The 11,604-nt window shown below is 32.8% G+C and overlaps 1 protein-coding gene across 3 annotated transcripts in view; it reads left to right on the forward strand.

The window, feature by feature from the left end:
- RBM46 (RNA binding motif protein 46) overlaps window positions 1-7,944 on the forward strand; it is a 49,964-nt gene extending 42,020 nt beyond the window's left edge. For 2 of the 3 annotated variants that reach the window (XM_008000062.2, XM_037988026.2), the window contains one exon: window positions 5,912-7,944. Coding sequence is in view for 2 of the 3 variants with exons in the window: in XM_037988026.2 (XP_037843954.1) it covers window positions 5,912-5,922 (11 nt within the window). In the remaining variant the exon portion in view is untranslated. The remainder of the gene's footprint in view (window positions 1-5,911) is intronic. The other variant, XM_008000061.3, reaches the window with a different exon arrangement.
- The last annotated feature ends 3,660 nt before the right edge of the window (window positions 7,945-11,604 follow it).

Genomic DNA, 11,604 nt, shown 5'->3' on the forward strand with positions numbered 1-11,604 from the left:
GAGGTCCTTACAACTTTTTATAGTTCAAAATTTGAATTACAAGGACTGATTTTACTCATAGAAATAAAACTTGAAAAGAATTGTTGCATTTTCTAAGGCTTTTCTTTTTTGCCCACATGGTGTATTTAGTGAGCTACAACTTTTTTTTTTAATACTGAAGCCTACCTGGATTGCTGCAGCTCTGATTGTAATTTTTTCTCTCGTAAAGCTGCTGTTCTATTACTCACTTTCCAAATGGCTTAGAAAGTAGCATTAAAAGGAGTTGGACATAATTATCTCTTAATACAAAGGTAGAAAACTAGAAGCTCTAGATGTGGTATTTTTTTTTTTTTTTTAATGGAAAGCAACTAGGCTTATTTTCAGTACAAATAAGTATCTGTTGTTTCATTCTTGACGCTCTTTGTGTTCTTTCGTGTGTTGCCTTGCCTGAAGGCATTTGAGCTTTTAATTGCTGCATTTAATATATTTGAAGATTTTGTTCTGTTTTGTTTTTAATGTTTTCCCGTTATGTATTAACTATATTAAGATTTCTTCCCTGATATTCAAAATTCAGTGAAATAACTGCCTCTAAGGTCAAACAGGTTTAGGAAAAACTATACTAAATACTTCCTTTGGAAAATCATAGTGCATACTAACATCCTAGGTAATTGAGGTAGCAACCTGTTTAATGTATAAGCCTATCTGTTCTGAATTTTTCTTGAGATTATTTGGCTATAGGATGCTTGTTTTGAGAAATTCTTGCACTTTAATTGTATGGGATGTAGTTTGGAAAACGCTGAAGCTAACCCAAAGACACACTTGAGTTTTGTTTGTTTTTGTTTAATATGTTTCTGACTTTATTGAGGTGTAAATAAAATACAACAAAATGCCCATATTTAAACTGTACAATTTGTTTCATTTTGATTTATGTATGCATCTGTGAAATGACACCACAATTAAGAAAACAAACATTTCTTTCACTCCTAAAAGATGCCCTATGCCCCATTGTAATCCATTCTTCCTTCCATTCTCTCTCAGGCAACCACTCTAGATTAGTTTGTATTTTCTAAAATTTCAAACCCTTGCTTTCGAAGGTTTAAATTGTAATCTTTATATAATTTAGAATTTCATTTTAAAGAAATTTCATTTCTTTAAATATTTTCTCTGCTTATTTAGCTCTTGATTTTCTATACTAGAATAGAAAGTACAAAATAAATGATAGATATTATTTATACTTATATGATATTTTAATCTCTGTGTTTGAACCCAGCCATATTTTATGTTCTGGGAATGGATAGTAGTACAGCTTAAAAAAAAAAAAAAAAAAAGGTTTTTTTTTTTGCAGATAAAATTTAGTGTTTCAGTGAAAGTAAGTTATTGAGATAGTTACTTCAGTCGTGGTTATTGAACATTAGAAATTGAAATAATAAAATGGTACAATAAGGATTTTTTTAAAAAAATTTCAATACAGATCCCATAGGAATCTAAAGAAATGCTTAAAATATGTGTTAAAGGTCTGATAAACGTACTTCATAGATGAAAAGATCAGGTGTTTCATCCTTAACAATGGTGGGAGTGTAAAGTAGTATAGTCTTAACTACCTTGGAAAACAGTTGAGCAATTTCTCAAAAAGTTATACTGGGAATTACTGTATGACTCAGCAGTTTCATTCCTAGATACTTACTAAAGAGAATTGAAAACATATGTTCACACAGACACGTGTACATATTATTCCTTAGCAGCAGCATTAATAATAGCCAAAAGATTGAAACAACCCAAATACCTATCAACTGATGAATAAATAAACAATGTATAATCTAGCTGTATGATGATATATTATTCAGCCATTAAAAGGGATGAAGTTCTGATACATGCTACAACATGTATGATCCTTGAAAGCATTATGTTATGAAGTCAGTTCCAAAAGACCACATAAATTTATACAAACAGTCCAGAATAGGCAAGTCTATAAAAATAGAAAGGCTAGTAGTTGCTGGGGCTGAGGAAAGAGAGAATGGGCGTGACTGCTAATAGATACAGGGTTTCCTTTTAGGATGATGAAAATGTTCTGGAATTTTATAGTGGTGTTGTACATGTGATAAAAATCACTAAGTTGCACACTTAAAGATATATCAGAAAGCGGATGGGTGTGATGGTAGAACTCGCATAGCTAACAGAGAAGAAAAACCAATTATGAGGAATATGTTTTTTTAATGAAAAATTAGTGTAAAGAATAGTCAGAAACAAAAGAAAAAGGGAGTCAAAATTAATATGAGAAGACACTTATCTCACTTTAAGGTCTCTATTAAGGGTTTTCTTCATCTTTAAGACAGAAAAACAGCTAAGAATTAGTGATGTTTGGTCAAGATGTGTAAGATGAATTAGAAACAAAACAAGAAATACGTTGAAGCAATATATCTATCCACTGTTTACATTTTCACTGAGAAACATACTGGTGTTATTTGCTACCAGACTGTCTTTGTGTTGAATACAGAAAGGTGGTAGACCAAATTACAATAGCTACATAAACAGGCCTGACAAGTGTGTGGTATATGTACTGCCAGTCTCTACTCTTGCTCCTGTGTCAGATGTGGCATAAGTCATCACTCACTTTCCTGTTTATTCCAGACACACCACCAGAATCTTTCTGAATCTAAAATTCCTATTAGCCATTACTGCTTAATTGGAATTGCCACTTAAGGTTAAGTTTATTTGCTATTCTTTGTATATATCAAATTTGTTCGATGAAAATATTTGTATTCCATATATAAATATGAAATTAAAGATGACATTTGATCAGGTTTTCTGTAATAATCCACTATGTCAGAGCAGTTGTTCTCTCTTTTTTTTTCCCACAAAACAACCTTTTCTTCAAGTGAAAGTTTAGCATATAAAACAAGGGAGTTGAAGTAAGAAGTATGGGAATGGGAGGTACAAGTGAAAACCAGGTAGCTTAGAGACCAGCACTGTCTGCTTTAGTTCTGTCACCCTCCCCATAATAACCTCTTCAGACAGTTTCTCTCAACCATGTTTAAGAAGATTGCCAGAGTAAAAAAAGCTTAAGGAAGTGGAAATAATACTTTCCTAGGAATCAGGAGGTGTGAATTTAACTTGTTCTTTGTCTGTTCAGCTTTTGTCTCTGTCATTCATCAGTGAAAAAGGTCATTTGATTTAGAGTTTAAGAAGGTCTGAACCTATTCCTGGATTGTGATTTTGAATAAGTGAATTTGACTCATCAAAAACTATCAGTATCAACAAGAAAAAGACAAAGCCAATAAAAATAAACAAGGGGCTTAAACAGATACTTTACCAAAGATATTTAAATGGGCAATAAACATGTTGTTAGTCATAAGGGAAATCAGAATTAAAACCACTGTGAGATACAATAATTCAGTAGAATAGGTATGATTAAAATCGCTGGCAGTGCCAAATGTTAAGATGTGGACCAACTGGAAGTCTCATATTTTACTGGTGTGAATATAAAACAGTCATACTGGAGAACTCTTAAGCAGTATGGGTCATCTGTCCTATGACCTAGCAATCCCATTCCCAGATATTAAAACATATAACCCAAAAGAAATTAAAGAAATTTAATTAAAGAAATTAAAACATATAACCAATAAAAGATTTGTATAAAAGTGTTCCTAGCAGTTTTATTCATAATAAAACTTAGAAATAACCCAGATATTCATCAGTAGGCAAACAGATAATGAAATTGAAGTATATTCATACAATGAAATAATACTCAACCATAAAAAGGAAGAAACTACTGAAATATACAACGTGAATGAATGTTAGAAATTAGGAGATTGTCTGGATTAGCTTTCTGGAATAATTTTACCAAAACAAGCTATTTGAGTTTTGACTTAGCAAGGCAAGATATGTCAGTGGATTCTCTTTGAATGGAAAAAAAGCATTCTTTCTTTGTATAGAAGCCTCCTCTTTTTGTAACTAATTTTTTATTGGTAAAAATTAATTCAAATGTACTTAAAATTATGTTGAGAGAAAAGGTAGACATAAAAATGCTTAATACATATTTTATGAAGTCTAAGAACAGGCAAAACTAATCTATTGGAGTAGAAATCAAAAGGTAGTTGCTTCCAAGTGAAGGTCTGTTGGCTGGAAAAGGGCACAGGAAATTTCTGGATTGGGGATATGTTTTATATCTTGTTTTGAATATCCATTACATAGATTTATACAATTATCAAAACTCATTGAAATAAACATAGGATGTATGAATTTTGTGTGAATTGTATATCAATGTTCAAAGTGTTAAGGCAATTTAATAACACTTAGTGTATAACTTAGACATTCTGAATTTGGCTCTGTCATTCCTCAAGAAGGGATCGGAAGTACAGATCCCTGTCTGAGGCAGAAACAGTGAGATTGAAGAGCTAAGGATGTTCATTGGGAAGGAAAACTAGGGCTGGGCAAATAAGTATATGCTAGGAATTTTAACTAATTTATTTATGTATTATTTTCTTAAAATTAGAATTTCCTTTTATTTCCTATGATATGAAAATTATATGTTATAGTAGAGCTGAGGAAAACGTGATTGTACTTTTAGGTTCATTCCACTAAGCATTTTCAGCTTACATTTCATTCATTTAAGTTTGGTTTGTATTGTATTTTCTAAACAGCTAGATGTCTTCCTGAATATATTTAGATTCTTAGTGATTTTAGTAATAAAATTTATTTTTGAAATGCTTGTAAAATCTTACAAACTTCTGAAACCTTTTGTTTCCTAATCTTTGTTATTTGTGAGCGGTTTTTTTTCTTTGGATTTATGCTACATGAATAAAGTCATAATCAACTTTTAATTTTGTATTTAATTTTGTCTCCTTGAAAATACACAGTACAACGATTGATCATTGTATATATTTAAGGGCTTAAGTTCAAGGTTTACAGTGGGGACTATCAGGAATGCGGATAAGCTAAGCATTTTGCTAATAGCCAACTGCTTGGCTATCCACTTTCTGAAATTTTTCCCTGAAGATACCTTCAGTATCCACATTTCATGAATAGGCTGCATTAGCTCTTGAGTGGATGTAAATGCAAAACAGAAGTTATTTCTCTTCGAAAACTACATTTCTCTGTTTGCAGTAGCCTGCTCTTCTAAATTGAATTGTTGATGACCACATTGTTAAAATTTGAAGAGCTAGGTGTATTACAGATAAATGGCTAATAAGGAATTGACTGTATTTGCATAATAATTTTCAGGAGGAAAGAATCAGACTTTTTAAAATAAAGCAATTATTTGGGAATACATGGAGCCAGTAATGGTCCCGTTTACACTCAATACCAAACCCTTCAGGTGAAGTGGATCCTTTAAAAAAAAGGGGGAAAAAAAGCACCAGGCACGGTGGCTCACACCTGTAATCCCAGCACTTTGGGAGGCTGAGGCAGGTGGATCACCTGAAGTCAGTAGTTCAAGACCAGCCTGACCAACATGGTGAAACCCCGTGTCTACTAAAAATACAAAAATTAACTGGGTGTGGTGGTGGGCACCTGTAATCCCAGCTACTTGGGAGGCTGAGGCAAGAGAATCTCTTGAACCCAGGAGGCAGAGGTTGCAGTGAGCTGAGACCGCACCATTGCACTCCAGCCTTGGCAATGAGTGAAACTCTGTCTCAAATAAATAAAAATAAAGAAAAAAATTGTATGGTACATAGAGTCATCTTACTTTGGATGTTAGAAAAGTAAATGGTATCAAAGTAATTTCTCATTCATTTTCAAAATACTGAAAATATTTGGAACTGGTTACTCTAAATGTATTTATGTGTTCCTGGAACAGATCAGTTTGTTGATGTTATGGTACCATTCATAAAAAGGTTATAAAATTTGTCTAATTAGAATTTTATAATGCTGGAAATTAAACATATATTTAACTGATTTTCATTTTTCCTTTTTTTTTTTTTTTCCCCTGAACTAGGTCCTTTCTGATGTTGCTTGAGCTTACTCTCCTGCAGTTGATCTCATTCCTGTTGGCTAAACATTAAGTCCCATGACAACATTAAGTTAATGCACCTATGGTGTAGGCATCATTTATAGTACCAGGACAGTATTATAGAAAAAAACCTTACCTGTACATTAGATGACCTAATTTCTTTTCTTCCATTCCTAGAAACACCATAATGTTTCTAAATAATGATTTTATAGTCATTGTCACACCCTTGGCTTATTTCACAGTAAAGAACATAGTTGAGTTTTTGGAAGGTACAGGATTTAAAAATTTGGTCTGTAACATATATACACACATAAATGTTGCAGTTAATGAAACAGGAAATTATTGATGCATAAGATGAATGTTTATTGTGAAACAGCAGTATTTCAAATATAATTTTTTTTAATAATTTGGTTTAATTTTGGATATTTTTCTATACTATAAGTTGATAATGGTTTTTTGAAGTAACTATAAGTTGATAATGGTTTTTCGAAGTTTATTTAATAAAGATGATTCATTTTACTGTTTTATCGTACCAGTAGGACTTTTAATGTTAGTATGTTGAGTTAGATAAATGTTTATATTAGTGTTTAAATAATGAAATATTGGCCAGCTAGTTTATACCAAATGTTTTTGCAGTCCAGGGGTGAATGTTTCTGCTGGTTTGATGCCTAATACAACTTCAAAGAAAAAAAAAACAAATATGAATTCACTGTTTTTTATCTTTTCTTCATGGACTACCCCTTAGAACCAAATTTAAAAGAAGCTTCTTTGTAGAGCAAGAGAAATGAGATGTCTCTTTTTCTATAATCAAAACCCCAAGAAATAGTAGATATCCAAGAATTCATTCTGGTAAGATCTCTGAAACATTGTGTGACTAAAGGAAAGGTAATACTGACAAAACTCTGAGGATTTACAGTGCAGTGAATGCTGAAATAATCTTTAACCAGCAATATAGTATCATCAAGATATCCAATGTTAGAACATTATGTTAAAATGTGATTATTATTTTAATGCTTTGTCTCTTTAAATTAAATTTGTGTCCATAAAGATGTGCAGCATAATTGTTCATGTATTTATTTACAGACTACAATTTCCGTCGCAGCTCAATAAATAGTCTTTCCCCTGTTAGTGCTACCCTCTCTTCTGGGATTCCCAGCGTGCTTCCTTATACTTCAAGGCCTTATTCTTATCCAGGCTATCCCTTGTCACCAACAATATCACTTGCTAATGGCAGCCATGTTGGACAGCGACTATATATCTCCAATCAGGCCTCATTCTTCTGAAGAAAATACTAACATTAGTACGAAAATTTGTGTAAATTTGTAGTAGTAAACTTGCAAATTAAAATACTGTTTTATTTTAGAATCGGGTTTGCACATTTGGTTTTAGAAAGATTCTAAAGTACTAAACATCAGCTATAATTCAGAATAACATGGAGTTGCAGAATTTATAAAAATGCAAAGTTTAAAAAGTTATTCAGTGGTTTCTCTTGATAAAGGTACAGCAAACTACTATTCTTTTTAAACTTTTGGGATTTTCTTCTAATTCCTGAGTGGGCAATAGAACCTAGTCATTTATGTTAATTTTTTGCATAATTTTACTAAATAGCATTTCACAAAAAGCACTTGAAGACAATGGTTATAGTAGATTTGATTACCAAGGATCACTATCTGTACTGGAGATTAGAACAATTATATGACCAGAAGCATCTAACCATTATGTAGAAAGAAATGAAGAGACAAAAAGATTAAGATACAAATTTTCTGCAGTACTAAAGAAAAAGTAGTCTACCATTGTGGTCCTTGAAAATAACTATAGATATTTTTGTTATTTGTTATACACAAATTATAATTTTGCTGTTAATGTATTTAAGGAGTTTATAGTTAAGCTTCATTTGTGTTTTTGATATTCTTTGTATTGTTTTAATAACAAGTGTTATGGGTTTTTAATGTTGAAATCATGTGTTAATTTTTGTACTTGAATTCAAATTTTTTGACATTAAATATGTGATGCTTCTAATATGTGTGTTTTCTTTTTACTAGAATGACAAAACCTTTAGCTCTCACAATCACTGAGCTTTTCTTGAGAACATTTTCACTTGTTACAGTCATAGGCTCAGTGCTTTCATGAGACTCGTGAAGGATGTTGAAGAAAGAAAATTGTTTTTATATACTCAAAGGAATATAAATCATTCTATAAAGACACACACATGTATGTTTATTGCAGCACTCTTTACAGTAGCAAATACATGAAATCAATCCAAATGCCCATCAATAATAGACTGGATAAAGAAAATATGGGGCATATACACCATGGAATACTGTGCAGCCATAAAAAGGAATGAGATCATGTCCTTTGCAGGGACATGGATGAAGCTGGAGGCCATCATCCTCAGCAAACTAACACAGGAACAGGAAACCACCACATGTTCTTGTTCATAAGTGGGAGCTGAACGTTGAGAACACATGGACAAAGGGAAACAACCACACCAGGGCCTTTTGGGTGCTGGGGGTGAGGGGAGGGCATTTAGCAGACAGGTCAAAAGGTGCAGCAAACCATCGCACATGTGTATCTGTGTAACCTGCATGTTTTGCACATGTATCCCGTTTTTTTTTTTTTTTTTTGGAAATAAAAATAGTTTTGCAAAATAGTAAATTATTTTCAGGGACTAATAGAGATACTTTGTTAATAGACCCACTGAAGTTTCTGCCTTTCAGTTACGAATAATTAATGAATTCAAGTCATTTTGACTTAAATATTTTAGTATACATTTATAATGATTTCTAATGATAGTTTTTATAATTGATGTCTGAGAAATCAGATAACAAACTTTACCTTTTTTAATCAACTCATTGTGCAGCCGTATGGGACATAGGATTTGTAAACAGAATTTGAAGTAGTTGCAAATATCTTTTTCTGCCCAAGTTTCAAGCAGAAGTTATGTGGAAATTAATCTCAGTTTTTTCAACCTTTAAATGTTCATTCCATATAAATCATATACAATACTTCCAGTTGACTGCCTTAGATTTTCTAATTTAAACGAGCATAGACACTGCTTAACAAATACTGTATTTCTCTTTACTCAACTGTTTGAATTGCATAGATTTTGCTCTTTAATTGCCAGGTATATGTGGCTCACAGGTGCATATCACTCAGCATACAGTGAGTATTTTGTTGGTGATTGTGGTAATACCCTTGGAATACAGAGGTTACTCAGACTCCAAGCAGGAAGAAAAAGTGACACTTAGTTTTTCATAGAAATGCTTGAAATAGCCCATCATAACAATTGCAAGTTTCCACATAGCTTTTTCACTTTCAAAAAAATCAAACAATTGAGCTTACCAACCACACATTGTATTTGGAGATCCGTGGTGATTGGATGAGAAGCATATAAGCTGTGTTAGATCCCACTCCATTAAGTAACAGCTCTTTGAACTTGGACACATTTTTAAATCTTAGCCATACTTTTCACTTTTATAAAGTGGTGGTACACGTAAGTAAAACACCTGGCAAATGGATGACATTCAGATGGTGGGTGGTATTATGTGGGTATAGTTGTATGAAGAGCATAGTAGTTTTTCATCCCTACTCCCTTTAACTGGAAGTATAGAAATTAGTGCATTCACGTCAAACACTGTCCCTTTCTGTGATGTTCTGAATGAGCAGTTAATCTTGTTTATACTGAATAAAATTTTGAATTGTGAACATAGCTACTATTTGCTGCTGTGGTTCTTACAGAATAAGCTGTATAAGGCATTTGCTTCAAATGAGGGTTTCCTTAGGTGATCACAAACTATTGATAAGTCTTAGCCATATGATGTATCTCATTAGTCAGGGAAACAGTTCTAAAGACAGACTTCAAATTTTGTGTGCAACATTATACAAAGAACCATGGTTGAAATGTGGAAGTTTATGACCTATTATGATGGAGCTAGGACCTGTCTTGCTTAAAATCCCTTGTAAGCAGAAAGATCAGAAGGTATGCAGAAAGTTTGACCCTATCATTCTTCCCTAGTTTGTTTTATAATGTTAGGGAGGGAAAGACTTCTTTATGACTTAAAATGTAGAAACCATAGTAGAAAAGGTTGCTAAATTCAATTGAAAAAAGTATGCATGACAAGGAAGCAACAGGTATGTCAAAAGACGATAAATGAACATGTTGTTTTACAAAGGGCTAATCTCTAATATTTCTAGATATCAGCAAGAAAAAGTAACCACTGATGAAAATAATGGATAAAATGTCTGAATAAGCAGATGACAAATGACTCCCAAACCTATTAAAAAGATGGCTTATGTCATGATAGAAAAGGCAGATTAAAAGTTCACATTGGCGGAAATTCATAGTTTGATAAACTTTTGGCAAGCCTATAAGGAAGTAAGTATTCTCATACATTGTCATTGGTATTAAAAATTGGTATTTATATAAGAAGCAATTTGGAAGCTATTGTCCAAAATTATGTAACAAACATTTTGATCCAGCAATTCTACTTCTGGGATATACTTGGATGTGTGTATGTGAAATGATATATGTGTAAAGATATCCATCATTAAAGGACTGGTTAACAATAAATTTATCAGTACATACTAAGAAGCTATACAAAAGAGAATGACTATTCTTGATACAGGAAGAGAGAATGTTAAGTGAAAAAGAGCAAGGCTTATTTAGGAATGTATGTATAATGCAGTGTTCTATGTTTTGGTAAAGAGGAAAAGAACATTTGTATGTGCTTATATTTGCATACAGAACTGGAAGGATATGCAAAAAAAAATTATGAGAGAAGTGGGTAAGATCACACTCTGACATCTCTTTCACTTTCAGACAGTGGAATGAATGATAATTTTAAGTAAAAAGACACATAATTGTTCTCAGAAACAAAATCAAGAGCTCTAGTGAACAGTAATCTGAACAAAAACACATTAGGAAAAGTTGCACTGGATCTCTTTACTGAGGGACCAGAAGTTAGTGGATTTTGAGTAGAAACCCAGGGCAAAAGCTCTGCAGATGGTAAACAGCACTGCAAACAGCTGTGAACTTCACTGCTTTTGACTCAGTGGGTCCCAATATACTTGAAGTGTCTTTCACTAATTATGATGTCTGTGGATATGAAGCACATTCAATCTGGTAGGAAAGTCACAGTGAGGGCCTGTAGGATTTGATGCAAAGCTGTGTTCTCTTAGGCAAAGAATTAGTTGCTTTTGAGAAATAACTCTTAGCCAGTTATTAAGCTCTACTAGATACTGACTACGGGATACCAAATACATTGAGTTGCCCATCATGAATTGGGTGTTATTTGATCACCAAATCCATAAAGTTGAGTATGTTCAACAGCACTGCTACAAAGTAGAATATGGTGACAGTCTAGAGGCTTCTTTCTGCCATACTACCATCCCTTGGCCTGTTATATCATGGAATGTACCTAAGATCCGTTGGCTGAGGGAGAAAACTTTGGAACCTAGTATCCTGAGGATAATGGAAGTCACCAAAAACAAATCACTTAACACATCCTATACAAACTATACAGAAAAATAATCAAAAGCAAATGAAACCACACATGATCCACACCTTCAGCATAACCAGAGAACACTAAAACTTTTCAAATTACCTGTTAATAAAAATAAATACGTATATGAACATCAAGTTCCAGCAATTATGTTGTTAACTCTTGCCACAAGCTTTT

The sequence above is a fragment of the Chlorocebus sabaeus genome, chromosome 7 (assembly GCF_047675955.1).
Source record: "Chlorocebus sabaeus isolate Y175 chromosome 7, mChlSab1.0.hap1, whole genome shotgun sequence".
Lineage (NCBI taxonomy): Eukaryota > Metazoa > Chordata > Mammalia > Primates > Cercopithecidae > Chlorocebus > Chlorocebus sabaeus.